The sequence below is a fragment of the Pelmatolapia mariae genome, linkage group LG7 (assembly GCF_036321145.2).
Source record: "Pelmatolapia mariae isolate MD_Pm_ZW linkage group LG7, Pm_UMD_F_2, whole genome shotgun sequence".
NCBI lineage: Eukaryota > Metazoa > Chordata > Actinopteri > Cichliformes > Cichlidae > Pelmatolapia > Pelmatolapia mariae.
The window spans coordinates 17880682-17897966 of record NC_086233.1 but is presented as its reverse complement, the minus strand read 5'-3'; the positions used below and the strand labels follow the sequence as shown (position 1 = coordinate 17897966).

The following is a 17285-nucleotide window of genomic DNA, read 5'->3' as shown; positions in this document are numbered from 1 at the left end:
AGACTTTTTTGCTCACAAACAAAAACAGTAACGCAACTTTGTACTAAGAGAAAATGTGTTTGTTTAAAGGGCTAAAGTTATAGTATCATGTATGAGTTTGTCTTTGATCCACTTTCTGCTGAACCTTTCCTTTCATCAGTCTTAAGTGTACTCCCAGGAGTTTTGCTCCCCCTTTCAAAAACAAATTGTCATCCACTACAGCAGTTGTAAGGTTTAGCCTAGACTTGGGCTTGTGGTAAATGGTTCTGGTTAAGGGAGCTAAGAACTTTAGCACTTTCATTGTTTTTCAGAAATATACACATTCTTCCTTCCAAGGCTGCTGGATTAGTGACTTCTCTTTGTTCACTTCTAGAGATCACACAAAACTCAGACAAAGGAAAGGAAGGAAGGAAAGTAAATTCACAAATAAAAAAAAACATTTTTATAATTTTAATGTGTTCATCAATATGTTACTCACCCATTTCCAGATATCCACATCTACTCAGCTTTGAGCAGCCCTTTCATTTCCATTATGCTTTGTTGTACAATATTACACTCTTGTACAAAAATGTCCACTAAGAATTCGATACATTATGCAAGACGGACCTATCATGTATATTTTATTGCATTATGGTTCAGGCCTTATACACTCGGGCATTGTTACAATTATTACAAGCAGACATGTGACTGGGGCACTTGCATGAAAAACAAGTATAACTTTTGATTAGATTAGACTGAGCATTCATAAAAGCAGAACAATGTAATTTTTAAATAATATCTTCGCTTCATCATCATCATCGCTTTACAAGTCTTGCACAGGGTTCCTGCACCATTTTAAAAAATCCAAACCTGTATCTTTTGGGACCCTTTTAAGACCTCAATGTCCAAATTATGTGTCACAGTCAGGCTGTAAACAGGCCATAGCCTGTAGCTGGGTATACAACTATGAAGGAATACAATAATCCTCACACAGTGATTCTTTTACTTGCCACAAATGAGAGTAAAGTGAATCTCTTTTTAATGATATCTTAGACAGAATCTACATATGTACCTTAGCTATTATACTTGTATGTAAAAGATGTTAACAGCATTATTGCTTTAATCTCATTATATTTTTCAGTAACACACTAATATATGCATGATGCAAGATTCAGTGATTACATTACAGTTACTATTTTCTTGTTAGGTTCTTCAGTTATCTGCCAGGCAGATAGAAAGGAAAAGAAAAAATCAACATGCTACAATCAGCTGATTTCAGTTTCTGGTGCTGGGAGGTGGAAAATGGTGTAGTCTACATTTTTGCAGATAACTGTTGTTTTTACTGCATGAAAGGACAAGCGATAATGAAACGCAAACTGAGTCCAGGATAGAAACACAACTTTGGCTCCTTGCAGCCATCTGCACAGACAGCATGCTAACACAAAGCTAGCGAAGAACCCAGAGTGATGTTAAAGCTGAGCACTGGCCAGCCCCAGCCCCGCAGCCAGACACTGAACTTCAAAAGGTAGCAAACTCAGGCTTGTAGCATTGTAGCCTACGTTTCTATCTTTCATTTCTATCGTTATGGCCATCACTTTAAAGTTTCTTTGGTCGGATTTTAAACTTTGCTTTGTGTTGTTGGTTTTGTGTTCATATTGTAAAACGTAAAAGAAAGATTGCTCGTGTTTCTGTATTCAAATAGGGATTTATATTGGTGTGTGGGACTGTAGCCTCAGGCTTATATTTTTAACTAGTAATTATGTGACAATGCATTTCAAGTTATTTTATAGAGTAGCTCTATAATGAGTAGTGTACTTTCTCAATCAAGTAATTACCTAACATAGTGCATTTCTTTTAAGAAAAGTAATGCGTAATGATCCAAGCACTGGCTGCGACTCTCTTGCAAAAGAGATTTTAAATCTCATCTCGTGTTATTGTAGTTAAATAAAAAGAAAAAAACCTGAAATACTAAAAGCACAGTTCTCAACTGTTTTGTTAAATTATAAATGTCATGTGCAGCTACAGCTGGTACCAGTAGTGGCATTATTGAGCACTTCCATGAGTCAATCTGTAAAAGTGTGTGTTTAGACTCAGGCTCGAGTATGACAGTGAAATTTACAGTTTTCTTTCTAATGTTTGTCTTTACTCTGAAACGACACTTGAAGCTGTGAAAACATCTGAAATTGTTAATGAAATTAACCAACACTGGTTAACAGTAGTTTGGTGATCATCGCTGCAAATGACATGAAAATTGCGATGTTACTAAAAAACTTGAAAAAACATAATGTATAATCTATGTTTTTAAGACCAACAGCAAAACTATTATTAAGTTTTCTAATGAACTTGCTGGAACCCTGTTGTAAGACTTGCGCAAAGACCCTTTGCTTTTATGTTTTAGTCATCAGGAGCCACGCAGTGTGACAAAGCGCGACTCCAAGCCAAGCAAAGTTTGTCCATTTGATAGAGGCACAGAAAGACAGAAATATTGAGAAACTGCAAAAACTGAGAGAGGTAGGCACTGTAATAATCCTGAAAACAGGTTCTGTGCTGTCGAAGCCTGACCTGGACTCCACTGAGGCCAAGGGGACTAATTGTTAATTAAGCAATGGTGATGAAAAAGAGCTCAAGTGTAAATGAATGTGTCAGTCTGAAGGAGCACTCAGACACACCTTTTAGCCCCACAAAGGAAAATCAGCATTATTTTAAACTTGACAGTGCACTCCAGCAGTTCAGAATGGCTGCTTATTATTCATGGTGAAATTGAAGTTCGGATGTTGTTACTAAAAGAGAGTTGGGTCAAAAAAAAAGAATAAAAACAAGAAGGAGAAGGAAGATTGGTTATAAATCATGGGAGGCAGTGGAGAAGTCTTGGGCTTTTGGCTGTAGTGTGTGTGTGTGTATGTGTGTGTGTATGTGTGTGTGTATGTGTGTGTGTCGGTCTGCTGTGGAGGTAAAATGAATTGCACCTTGGGGCAAAAAAGGAAAAATCTAAAAAGACTTTTTCTGAAGTTGAACACAAAATCACTGCAACTCCTTCTCTTAACAAAATCATCCCAGACTTTTCTGATGTTCAGCTATCAATGATGTAATGCTCGTCATCTATAGCATCTATCCTTTGCCTGCTCCGGTTGCCTCGGGGCAGGACTGGGGCAGGTTTAAGGCAATGTCTCTAAGACTGTCTCTCTCCTCCGTGATCTCCTGTATGTCCTGTTCAATGAGGGACAGACGGCTCTGCTGCTCTTTAGCGGCCGATTGCAGCTTCTGGATCTTTGAGCCTAGCGTTGGGCTCTCTACACTCCCGCGAAGCATGCTCAGACGGTGCGCTGTCTCGTTCAAGATCCGGTCAAATCGCTCCAGTGGCACATTCCCATCTGGAGGGAGGACAGAAAAAGAAAAAGCTGCATAACAGACTTGAAAAAGATCTGTTTTTTTAGACTGTGGTTTATTAATGGCTGTCCTACTTCACTTATTCAAAAAGCACATAACCCAGCATTGTGACCTAATTGCAGTGATTGGATGATTATTCTCTCAAGCACAGTAGAACTGACCACAAAGTGCAAAACCTCACCTTTCTAATGAATTATAAAAATGATTTGACCAAAGAGGACATACAGTAGGTCAGATATATATGTCAGACTTAAAGGAAATGCTGCTCGGACTTGTGCACAGCAGTTATTCGTGTTTTACGGTCTGAGGAGTATTTCCATGTTTAATGAGGCATTAAAAAGCACCGAGCTCTTTAGTGGGCTGATATTTAAGGTATAATGAAAATTTATGGGTTTTATAGACACAGAAGAGCAAAAAGTAGTGACTTACCAATCTTGCTGATTAGCTCAGTTAGTGTAACAGAATAGGCCTCTAGCTGGAGCTTGGCTGCTTCCATATCTTTCTTTATGCTGGCCAGAGACACCTCAGGCTGAGAATTACAAGACATGCTCTAGAAACAGTCTTTTAAGCTGCACGCAGGATGAACAGATCGATATGCATAGATTTTTTTCCTTCAAATATGTGTATGGCTGTGTTAAGTACCTCTGAGGTAATCTGGGCGTTAGCTCTATCGGTCAGCAACTCCTGCACTGACAGTTGCTCTAAGGCAGAGTCTATATTGGAGCTAAGGTGAGCAGATGTAGTCCTGGTATGCTTAGCCTGGGTCAGAATGGCTTTGGATTCCTACACACAAAAATGAGGGAAAGGTTAGCAAATGACTACCGGAAATATTCTGAAATGTTTATGGAAAACCACTAAGAGATCTATGGATCTGTGGATTGTGAGTGCTACTTTAATGTTTGCTTAGCTTTTTATTTTGTGTGTTAGCATGCTAACAATTGCCGAATCAGCATTTAAGTACTGCTGTGATCGGCAATATGTGACAGCATCACATATGGCCTTTTTTGATAGTGAGTAAAAATAAATGTCAAAACTGAGTGAAAACATAACAGTCAAAAAGGAAAGCAACTGCAAAATATTAACTCCCATCAGTAAAATGAATCTGGTGCCCTCGTAGACAAACTTAAGATTTATACCAGCACAGACTTTTGGCTAATCAAAAGAGCACCATTAGATGTTAGCCTTAAGGCACAAACACTAAGGGACACCTTAGTATCAGCACTTGACAGAACAGCAGTATCATGTGATGAGAACTTGTAGTAGAGAGATGTGGCACTCAAGGAATCCTGATTAGAAATTTTCCGGGGAATTCTGTAATGTCAGAGATGGATTACATTTCTTCCTCCAAAGAACCAATAATCTGCAACTGATGCATGCACACAGCTTGGGTTTGGGTTTGTGTAGTGGTTGTAAAGTGCATTGGTTGTTGATCTTGGCTGTGTGTTTATCATGTGAATTAGCACGGTAGCTGGTCGGGTTTTGAAATGAGCCAAATATGCTGATTGTATTAACACTTCGTATTGAGCTTAAATTAATCCTTGGTGTAAAACGTTGCAAAAAAGTAGGAAAACACAACTTACTTCATAGTTTTTTTTCATATTTGACTTGTGATATTATACATGCAGGTTTTATGCTTCAGTGACTATTGAATTTAAGCTACGGCTCTCTATTAATTCATAGACTGGGACTTTTAAAGTCAAAATAACTTCCCAGAGTTGTTACTCTAGAAGGCCTTTGGCTGAGATTAACTGGAACATTATTATTTGTGACATCATCTAATCAGAAGCTATACTTTTGAACAAATTAGGAATTTTGTTTTGTGTATCACACAAAAAATTATTGACTTATTGCAAATATTTTTGTCAATTCCACAAATTAGCAATTCTCCAATTAACATGCATCGTTTATAATCCCATTTGTTCAGTGTTATGGTTGGAAAAACAAGTATTCACACCTTTACCACAGCATGCGCTTTTTGTTCGGCCTCCTTTGCCGTACTACTTGAGATGTTGGAGTGTTCCAGGGCTGGTTTAAGCATCTTCTCGGTCTCTGCGACTTTCTTCCTGACATCAGGCAGGATCTTTTCCTCCAAGGGTCTTGCCTTCTTGATTGCAGCCTTGGTCTGCGCCTGTTGACGGGGCCACTGTGTAACCATGCCTGAATGGAGATTCAAGAGGATGGATGTTATTAGGATTAAGGGATAATCAAAGTAGTATTAGATTAAAAAAAAAATTGACTAAAAAGGTCACTGTGTCCTGGGTGAATTTAATTTTTTTTATCCACTCTGTATTACTCTCTACTATTACTGACTGTCCAAGCAGACAAAATAACCTAAGACTCTCTTCGTGTTTCATAAATGTCAATATTTAATTAATGAAGTTTAAGCTAGAACGACTCTCAAAACATTCTGACTCTTTCTGTTTTTCTACAGAAGCCGCTATTGTGCTCAATACGTGACAAATGGGTCAAGACATTACAACCGTGATGACATATCTATTATATTAATACTCGAGTCTCTGGGTCATACGATGGTTTTTTTCATCTCAGTACTTGACATTTCAATTTAAGCAGAATAATTTAGTTGTACATTCAACAAAAACAATAATGTATGTCAAAAAGATAGAGGCTTACGTTCTAGTTGTCTGTGAAGAGAGATTGCTTCTGATTCCACCTCTTTGCCTGTCACAACTGATGACAAAGTCACAACTTTTGCTCCGTGAGCTTGAGTTTGCAGCTTTAGTACAAGAGAAGGAGGATAAAACAAGAAGTCAGTAAAGTCAAGTGTAGTTTATTAAATGTTTGCAATAATGTTTATGCAAAGCAGTCACTGATGGTGGGATTAGCACACAGTCATATTGGGGGGGGAGGTAACAACGGTAAAAACATTACATACATTATATATATATTTATAACAAGGTGCAATAACAATTAATGTGCAATAATAACAGTGTGCAATACAAATACACTTATTCTTCTTTTTTATTACTAAGTTAATATACTGTGTTGTGTTGTTTGTGTTGCGTTGTGATGTGTCGTATCGTGTCGTGTTATATGTAGTGCCGACGTAGGACAGTTTTCCAATTTCATTGTACTATTGTACTATGTATGACTGTGCAATGACAATAAAGAGTTATCTTATCTTATCTTATCTTATTTTGTTTATTGTGTTTCATGTTATATTTTGTTCAAATATTGTGTTTGTAACAAAATATTCTTCTGTAATTATCTATCTATCTATCTATATTATGTGTATTAGTGGAGTTTGCATGTTCTCCCCGTGTTTGCGTGGGTTCTCTACGGGTACTCTGGCTTCCTCCCACAGTCCAAAGACATGCAGTTAGTGGGGATAGGTTAATTGGAAACACTAAATTGCCCATGTGAGTGCAAATGGTTGTCTGTGTCTATGTGTTAGCCCTGTGACAGACTGGCGACCTGTCCAGCGTGTACCCTGCCCCTCGCCCTAAGACAGCTGGGATAGGTTCCAGCAACCCTGAAAAGGATAAGCGGAAGAGAATGGATGGATTTGTATTAGCTGATCTCAAAATGAACAATGATGACGAACATTACGCCTACGTTGTTGACATTGCACGTACCTTACGTCTACGTGCACATTGTTGCTTGTAAATACTTTTTGCTAAACTCTGGGGTCTGTGGAATGTGTTATCATGCATATCTGTAATTGATTACTTTGACTTATACAATGAAAATGTAGCTTGCAAAGAAGAAGAACCGAAAATATGTTTATATGACTCATTTCTTTGGTGCTTAATGTTTTGCTGTATCACTATACGTAGTGATAGAATGAACATAGAAAGAATAACAATAAATTAACATACATGTCTGTGTTTTAATAATTCACAGAACTATGCTATTAACATGGCTAATAACCATTATTAAAATAAATCAATACTAGCAAACATTTAGTGTAGTTACCTTGCTGACGTTATTCACCCTTTCCATGCTGTTGTTGACTGTCTGTAGTAAAGGCTCCACCACTTCTCTGACCTTAGCAATGAGACCGTCTTGAGTCTGAAGTTGCTGGTCCAGTTCTTTTGTCTGTTTCACCAGGGTCTCACCCCACTACACAAGAAAGGGGATAACAAGAAGCAACAGTTCTATTAGAATAAAGATCTTTTTTTTTAATTGCTTTCTCTACTTTTGTTAAACTACCACGTACACAAAGGGCACCTTAGCATATTTCTGGGTCATTTAACAGTGTATTCTGCTCAGACATGCTGCTGTGGTAATCACCCCCCCCCTCCAGAACAACATGTGCCCTGTGAGCAACAGAAGTTGCCAGAATCTTCTCTCCTGTGCCTCAGTGTGCGTCTTTCCTTGCCAAATATTAAATGAGAAAAAAACGAAGTGACATTAACTTCCAATTCCCCATACCTCTATCTCTATATGAGCCAAGTTAAACAAACCAGAGTGGTTTCTTATATAAGCAGCACCCACACTAATTAGAATGAAATGATCGATTTATTGGTTCAAAATGCAACAGAATATGCTTGAAATCGCAGTGAAGATTAAACTGACCTCTGTTGTAAAGTTGGTTAGATGTTTGGTTTGGTTGAACTGAGTGTGATCAGCCTCCGGATATGGGCTGGCATCTGTCAGAGCCAGCTGATGTAAGGATGATGTGATGTTACCCAAGGCAAGCTTTAAACCAGCAGCTTCTTCCTCCAGGGTCAGCTGTTCGGCTACAGTATCGTTCAGCTGCACTGTCAGGTTCTCCTTCTGCTGCTGCATCTGTGCGATTCTAAAATGAAAGAAGTACAGTAAGAATGTATCAAAACATATAATATATCCCCGATAGGTGGGAAACATATAGAAAAGTTTTTTTTTTAAAGTTCTTGTCTCTGTTCTACACAACCACCTACGTGCACATGCATGCTAAAAATGTGCTAGTGCTAACTTCTAGCTTCACATTGGCCTTTAACCACACTTTCCAAGGTGAAAGTCCTCTCCTAAAGCCACTGCACATTCTGTCTCTCTTTCTTCATTCTCCTCTTACAAGTCTCATGTCATGAACTTGATTTTCTACAGCCTGCAAACGGTTCCCAGATGCAGTGCAGGAGTTCCCTCACAGAACATTTACGTAAAAATATGGTGAAACTGATATCAAAACATGATTGACTTACTGACTGATTGACTGAAGTCCAAAACATGTAGTCTATTTCAGCTTTAATGTAAAATATGCTGGGTCATTTATAACTGTTCAAATAGTGAGATACTGTACTACAGGATCATTCGAATGTCACATATACTGTAAATCATTTTGCACTATCCAAATAATAAGATGATCACAGCGTGCAATACTGAATGCAATAACAATTTTGAAACTAATTTAAAAAGTGCTTTTTTAATTAGTATGTGAGACAATTTTTTTTCTTTTGAATCATGTGGACACAAAAGCTCATACAGCAAAATTTCAGCCTTCCGTATTATCCTGTTTAATAAAAAGCCAACTTAAAAAGACAAAAACTGAAAATAAAAAAATGGGTTCCTTATATACAACAGAAGCTTTATACTGCTGAGGGATAGCTCAGTAGATAAAGAGATCACCCCATGACTGGAAGGTTGGGGGTTCAAATCCACTGAGTGGCTACCATGAGGTACCCCTGAGCAAGGTACCATCCCTACACACTGCTCCCCAGGTGCTAGATTGGTAGCAGCCCACTTGATGGGTTAAATGCAGAGAGAAATTATTATTTATTTTGCAACCTATCTGACCCAGACACATTATCATATAATACTGTATATTATGATGCATCAGTTGCAGAAACTGATGCACCAGTGAAATTAGTGTTAAATAGTTTCCTTGTGTTTTAGACTTCATTTGCGAGGATGTACAGGACGTATACAGAGCTCCTCGTTTCTAAATTTAAAAGAAAGACGACCCACAAAACAACTTGATGTCTCTCCCCTTCTCTCTGCTGTCTCAGAAACCCCCCTTCTTCCAGCTGACTTCACTTTGCACTCAGCAGTAGGAGGTACTTGGCAGAGGGAGAGGAAATGGTAGGTGACATCAGTGTTAAAGAGGTGTGACTTATACTCTTTCTTTGACCAGCATGCAGGTTTGCTGCTTGTTGTGGCTCAGTCACACTAGAGCAAAAATAGGACTTCAATTGAGAATAAGCAAACATTTGCTGTTTAATTTATAAAACTGGACAGTTTTCCAACAACGGCAGTCAGAGTACATTTTAAATGTTAATTTCTGTGTCTGTAGACAGATTAATTCCCCTATTATTGCAAACAAATTGGAACTGATTACCAATGACTACATTCAACTGCAAACTCACAGTTGATGCGTGAAAGTCATTTTAAAAAGTGCAAATAACTGCATATGGTCACAGATCTAATCCCCATCTTCCAGGAAAAAATTTCAGAGAGGTCTTAAGTTAAATGCAATAATTTTGGTTGTGTCCAGTCTCCAACCATTGTTTATCCCGATGTGACTGTAGCATTAGAAAGGGTTTGAGATGGTTCGAGCATCTCTGTAAAGCTGTTCATAAAATCCTTCCTTTGCTCATGGTTCCGCATCCCCTCCATGTTTATTGTTATTTCCCCAACATTAGGGAAAAGAGCTTGTATAGTTAACTTGCTTTCACTCCCTTGCAGCACTGTGCGTAATATCTTGAGAGTGACATGAACACATGAATTGCTTGTTTTGTATGAATGCGCTGTGTTATCAGAGCAGAGCTTTCAGAATGGCTTTATATATGTGTGTGTGTCACTACACTTTTATTCTACTCAGTCAAGCCTTCTAGTGTGTGTGTGTGTGTGTGTGTGTGTGTGAGAGTGTGTGTGTGTATAAGACATCCGAGTCTCCTGAAGTTCTCCATGAAAGAATAAACCTGGCCGCATAAGATATCCCCAACAACAAATACATTTGTACCGCTGTAATTGGTCACTACTTTAAATACAGCAAGGCTCAAAGAGCCCCAACCTAATGCACAAATTTAATTTTTGTCCCTTCTGCCTTATCTCTTTCCCCACTCAGTGATTAATTTCACACTTTTATGTCTTCATTCAAAGATCCTCAAAGGCATGTTTTAAACCTATAGGGAGCCTTTCTACATCAGAACAAGAAAACAGCCTGCTAGTGTGAAACTATGCAAATATATCACTCTGTGTTGTGAGGAAAAGAAAAGAAAAGGGAGGGGCAAAAAATGACTGCAGAATAAAAACTGCAACAGTAACTGTAGCTGCTTTTATTAAGAGATCTGAAACATGACTGGGGTTTCAACTAGACACTACATGTCTGCACAGATTTTACAAGACAGACTGGCTGGAAAGCTGTGGTTTAAGCTTTCAACGGTGACCTAGCATTGGCTAAAAATCATTTTTGCTTATTTCCAGTGATTTAACTTTTCACTTTGCAATAACGGTGTACAAAATTGCCCCGAGACCTGGTGACATTTCTACTGGATGGTTCTGACGATGGTCAGAAGAGGCACAATGTTCAAAAAACCAGAGAGGACAGTGAACCACTGCTGTTAAATTATTCTTCAGCATTCTTCTTTATGTAAAAGCTCAATCAGAAAGTAATAATATCTCCAAAAAACATGCGGGAAGGTAAAAACAAGTACGCCGTTTCCCACTAAAATGTAAAGTTCATTAATGTAGCTCAAAGTTGTGCTGAACAAGTACTACTGCCCTTTGCTGTTGCTGATTACAAACACTGAGGTGAATTGTTTGAACAGTTGCAGTGCTGCTGAGTACTAGTGATACAGACCTTTTGTTGGAGACAGGTTGAATACCTTTGTCATTTTCTGATTGGGTAGCTTCCTGCCTATAAAATGCCTCTGATCTGCTTAAGTGCCACCACATGGGGAAATATGTGTGGGAAATGCAATTTTATGCTGCCCATCTGTGCGTAAACTGCTCACTTTGCATCCTATAAAGCGACACACAAGCGCACGCAGACACACACACGCGAGCACACACACAGACATACAGCAGTGCTCCGAAGATGAACACAACTCCTCTGAATCAAGCTGACTACTGGTAGAAGGGAGTAATCAATTTGGAGCTCCTCACTTCTTGCTCTCATCATGGCCACCGGAGGGCTTTTTGCATCATTCTGTCTAGCATCCAGGATAATCCTCAGAGCAATCACACGCTAGGAGATGCAGCAAGCGTGTGGCAAATCCAAGAAAGCAATAGGCTTACAGTAGAGAGAAGCTGTCTCCCTGTGGCTAAATGTCTTACTCCTTAACTCTAGTGTACTTTAAGAGGCAGCAGCAAAGAAAAGGACCTTGAGCTATAATACAGTGATAGGTGCACTTTGTTATATATATATATATATATATACACACTGCAAAAGCGCAATAATCCAGGGAGTTGTAGAATGCTTTATGTGAATGTGAATTCATACAAAGCATTGTTTCTGCCTGTGCATGTCTACATGAGCATATGTTTGTCTTTGTGCTCACTGCTCCGTTAGGTTCCTGATGTACTCCTCTGTAGAGTTGTCCTGCAGTAGATCCATCAGTGAGCTGTAGGTCTGCTTTGAGGCTCTTACTGCCCTGTCGGCTATAGCCTCGATGTGGTCCGCTGTTTCTCTGTGACTACCAGAAGAAGAAGAAATAAAAAAAGGTAAATAATGTAAAAGAGGAATAAAAAGAGCATTACAGAATAGTAGAGTACTGCAGCTGCTGCAAGGAAAGAGAAAAATGGATTTCCACTCTGGATATTTTTAACTAGAACAAAGGTGTGACTCTGAAGCGCTGAGAGCATCGATTCACAGTAACCTAACCACAATGTATTTGACAAGCTAAAAGCCGGGAGTGATGAAGCTCCGTAAATTACTATTGCGGTCTTTGCTTTTAACTGACAACTCAAAGTCCATTGACCTAACTTACCTTTTCATTAGCACCTGTGAGTCATTGACCATAATGTTCCATTTGTTGGGTCGTGACACTGCCTCAAAAGGAATGAGCTGTGAAAAAGGTAGTGAGAGAAAGCAACATACTGAGCAAATGACAAAAAAGTACAGCTCTGGTCTTGGAATGGCTCTAAGCTGTTTGGACGTGTTTAATTAAATCATATGAGGTCATGTAATTAAAGGATTTTTCACACTTCAGCTGATTATTTTTAAAAATGTTTTCGACACAGTGCTGTTTGCAGTCAGAGAAATTTTCATTTGTGTGAAAACTGTGTGTTTCTGAGAGTTATTCAGAAAAATACAGCATTGTGCTAAAATCTTGAACCACCTCTCATTTCTTTATATTTTGCTAGAAAACTAAAAATAGGTGCACTGATTTATTGAAGTAGGGAAGTACATGGAAAAACAGCACATGAGGAAAAAACTGAGTTTGAATGAGTTTGAAAGTCAATATTTGGCATGGACACAAAACACAGCCTGAACTCTCTCTGGCAGCTTTCTTTAAGTCAGGGGTGTCCAACTCCAGACCTCGAGGGCCAGTGTCCTGCAGGTTTTAAATGTGTCCTTGATCCAACACAGCTGATTAAAATGGCTAAATGACCTCCTCAACATGTCTTGAAGTTCTCCAGAGGCCTGGTAATGAATTAATCATTTGACCCAGGGTGATATCTAAAACCTGTAGGACACCGGCCCTCGAGGCCTGGAGTTGGACACCCTTGTAGTCTTCAGGAAAAATTCTCCAGGCTTCTCAAAGGACATTTCAAAGCTCCTCACTGGATGTGAGCTACCTTTTGTTCTGTTCTTTGTCTACCAGTTGCTTTCCACATTGTATTGCATGATGGCTCAAAATCCACACTTGTCCACATTCAAAGTTTTATCATTTCTGATAAGATCTGCACCACCTCTGACTTAAACGTAGCCCTGAACCATGACAGTACCTCCACCGTGTTTTACAGATGAAAACAGATGCCCAGTGGTGTACCTCTTTCCTGAACCTGTCTGTACATATTGACTGTTAGATAATGATTTGAGCAAAAAGTTTGGGTTCTCATATGAACATAAAAAAAAACAACAACACATTTTTTAAAATACAAAACCCCAAAGTAGAAACTCAGTACATCAAAAATAAATGAACTTCTAATTATTGACATTTACAATTCTGTCCTGTTTTTTTTATTATTTTGCAATATTTGTCATATTCGACAAAGATTTAAATACAAAATGCAGATTTATTAGATCTACTTAAATACATTAATTCCTTTTTCACAGAGGATTAGATATGGTTGGAAAGCTAGTTTGAACCTTTGTCTAATATTACATTTTGTCTGATGATCTGAAACATGTAAGTGTAACAAATATTGTGAAAAGAAAAATGACAAAAGGAAGACATCAAGAAGGGGACAAACTATTTTACAGCACTGCACGTTAGAAAAGTTGTGATCACCGAAACACACCAGGGATTTTCTGGGATTTTGAATGAGCCAAAATACATGATCAGAGTTACAAAATGACCTGTGAACATAAGAGCTTTGTCATTTTGGCTGTGACTGTCTGCATTCTTGCTCCACATGGGAAAGAATTGCTGGTGAAGTTGAGAAATGTGATTGTGAGACTTCACAACACTGGAAAAGAATACAGCAAGATTTATGGCCAACTTAAAAATCAGTCGAAACAGTTTCAACAGTAATCAGAGGTACAGCACAAGCCCTAGTACTACAAATCAGGATCCTTTTAAACGAGGTAGTACTTACACAATCTAAAAAAAAAACAGACAAATGAAACCTTCAGACTTGGCACATGGGCTATCAGTAAAAATGTGATTTTCTGTGACAGCTCAAAGAGCAAGCAACTCTCTTGCTTTCTCTCTGGCACAACACCGCAAGATCAAATTTGACTTAATTGACAAAAAAGGGAATAGAAAAAAAGTTTAATGAACATGGGGAGTGATGGTCAGATAAGACCAGGATCAATTTGTCCAACGTGTTTGGTAAGAACACAGCCAGGACTACCAGAATGGTAAACACATGATGATGATGATGATGATATGATGATATGAGTCCAAAAAGGTGTTGGGGGGATTTGTTTTATAGCTGGAACCCCAAATGCCCATGGATATGCAAAATTATTAATTAAATAGCAGTAAAAAGTGTTAATTATGGCCTCATTTGAGTCCAAAGATGGTCTTTTTAAAGATGTGGGTGGACATAGAAAGCATTATAAATAAGGCTTGAAGCTCAGTAATGGAATATTTAGAGCTTTGTTGCATTGAGTGCCTACTGTGTGGGATATATTTACAATGTAACTCCTGTAAGGTAATACAATTACGAATCAGTTGACATGAAAGTCATATTGCACTGGAGAGTACTCAATACTTTTGCATGTTTTATATAATGAACCTCCTTGTCTAAATGTATGTAATCAAGCAGGTTCAAAGCAGGGGCATATGGGGGGGGGGAGGGGTGCTAAAAAGGTCTGAAATTGCCTGAAGTTTTGTCTTAATAAATGCAGTGTTTATACAGTTGAAACTAGAGTCCTTCCCAGAGTGACATTTAATTTGACAAAATGCAAATAAAATGGGCAAACTGAATCAACAATTGACACACTAGCATTTTTCTTTCTTCATTTTAGTGGGAGGTGGCCGCTGTGCTTATTAATATGAAATTAAATTTCTGTTGCTTCAGGCATACCCAAGTGATAAGCACAATGGACACACACACACACACACACACACACACACACACACACACACACACACACACACACACACACACACACACACACACACAGACATGCAATCAGAAATAGAGAGCTATATATTGGCAAAACAAGCTCACTCATCTCTCCAAACCTAAATAACATGGCAGGAGTATCTATAATAAATTCCTGCAAGCATCATGAAGAGACCGTGAAAAGCCTTGAGGCGGGTGAAGAACAAGTTGTTAATTTTAGCGTCCATCAACATCTTTGGGTTTTTGTTTCAGAGGGAGGCGTGTGCCACTCATACGGAGAAGGGTGGGGGTGTGAGGGGGTGGAGTTATGGTTTTGCCTGGGGGGAATCTTTGTGGATCTACACAAAAGAGCAGCATCTAGCAAGGTAAACTGCAACCTCCCACAGTAAAGACAATAAAAAAAACATGCTACATACATCGTCAGCATGCTAGCACACAGTATATAATGCAATGGCATAAAAGACTGATTATTGCTTACAGTAATATTTATAGTACTTGATTTAATATAAGCATATGCTCGAGCTGTCATGTGCAATACCTTATAACCCAGATAACAATGAAAATGTTCCAAAGAGGTTATTTTGATGTTAGGACTGCTTGTTTTTGTCAATCTTCCCCCCACAAAGTTCTAAGAAGGGCGATTTTTATCAATTTCAAATTCCCACTACCAAATTTTGCTACACATTTGATACACTGCAGTATTATTCTCTGTCTTGCTCGCCTTGTTAAATCACTGGTTATCTAACTGGGAGTGGGCTTTCACTGTGAGGCACAGAGCCACTCTACAGGGGTCGTGTGTAACCGGTGAAAAACGTGCCGTGAGACTGAGTAGAACGAGTATGAATTATGCAAAGACAGTAAACAAGCAGGACTTTGCTGATGCTACTGTGCTGACCTTTGGTGAATCTGTTATTGTTAATATGTCATTCATGTAAGCTCACATTTGGATTCACTGGCAAAGGGGACTTTCTTTTCCTCCCGATCATTCACTCATACTATTGATTTTGACATTTTTTTCCTCCTTTGTGGTGTGAAGGCCACTACCGGTGCTGTGAAACCACTCAGCTTAGCAGTATCTTAATTATTTCTTGTCTTGTTTAACTAATTTTGTAAAGTTTCTGGGATGTTGGTTTGCTGCTTGTACTAAAGTTTCCACACAGAGTGCTATGAAGTACCCCTTTAAAACCATTGGTATACCTATGATTTGGCACTAAGAAAGCCTAAGTCTTTACTTAGAATACCAATTTAAAATTTGACAATAGTGCATAGTTATGCTTAGGTCTGCTGTTCTGCTGGAAACCTGGGGCACGGCAATATTCATCACAGCTGAACAATGGCTGCAGGTTGATTTACTTCATGAAGTCTGTGATGGATAGCTCAGATCCACATGTCATCAGTTTTCTTCAGTGAAACTGTACAGAAACAACCGAAGGAAATTTGTACTGCAGAGTTAGCATAGTCAGTGCTACAAGCGCTTCCCACTTGAATACAAACCTTAGACATGATGCAGCACTATAAGCGCCCCTTCACTTGTCAGAACCTGTGTTTTTTGTTAATGTTTCTAAATCTACAAACTCTATTTTTATCCTGGAAATAATCCGATTTTTGGAAGTCGTGACACACTCACAGCCCACTTTATTATGTACACATATTCAGGTGCACATCTAATCAGCCAGTCACATGGCAGTAAGTCAGTGCATTTAGACATACTGTCATAGTCAACACCACCTGCTGAATATCAAATGAAACATCAGAATGGGAAGAAAGGTGATTTATGAGACTTTGAATGTGGTGTGGTTGTTGGTGCCAGATCAGCTGGTCTGAGTATTTTACAAACTCCTGATGTACTGGGATTTTTTCCTGAGCAATCGCCTCAAGGGTTTACAGAGAATACTCCAGTAAGACACAGATCTCTGGTTTGAAAATGCCTTATTCATGCCAGAAGTCAGAGGCGAATGGTCACACTGCTTCAAGGCAACAGAAAATCTAATAGCCTCTTATTACAAAAAGGTATGTAGCAGTGTTGATTCTGACAGCAAATGTTGGTTTAGATTCTTAGTCAATCTTTGGACTACAATTTCATTTAGTTTCAGTCATAATTAAGGCATCTAAATTCTATTAGTTTTAGTCGACTAAAGATTAAGATTTTAGTAGACAGAATCTTAAGTTAGTTTCCTCCATGACTTCTATTCTTCTCTCTAACCTTACCGCACAAGGAGATTACTTCAGTTTAGATCACTTCCAAAACCCATTCCACCTTCCTCGCAACTTAATTAGTTCTGATTGGATCTTGTCTCTCCAGAATCCTTTCAGCAAAATTG

At 38.6% G+C, this 17285-nt stretch overlaps 1 protein-coding gene across 1 annotated transcript in view; it reads right to left on the bottom strand.

Moving 5' to 3' along the window:
- Positions 1-415: 415 nt before the first annotated feature.
- The window catches only part of lamc3 (laminin, gamma 3), a 131471-nt gene continuing 114601 nt past the window's right edge, over positions 416-17285 (bottom strand). Inside the window, exons 20-28 of the mRNA XM_063478196.1 lie at positions 12213-12289; positions 11784-11918; positions 7882-8104; positions 7279-7425; positions 5977-6079; positions 5300-5502; positions 3988-4128; positions 3775-3874; positions 416-3329 (exon numbers count right to left, since the gene is read on the bottom strand). Coding sequence (XP_063334266.1) covers positions 3067-3329; positions 3775-3874; positions 3988-4128; positions 5300-5502; positions 5977-6079; positions 7279-7425; positions 7882-8104; positions 11784-11918; positions 12213-12289 — 1392 coding nt within the window. The 3' untranslated portion in view covers positions 416-3066. The remainder of the gene's footprint in view (positions 3330-3774; positions 3875-3987; positions 4129-5299; positions 5503-5976; positions 6080-7278; positions 7426-7881; positions 8105-11783; positions 11919-12212; positions 12290-17285) is intronic.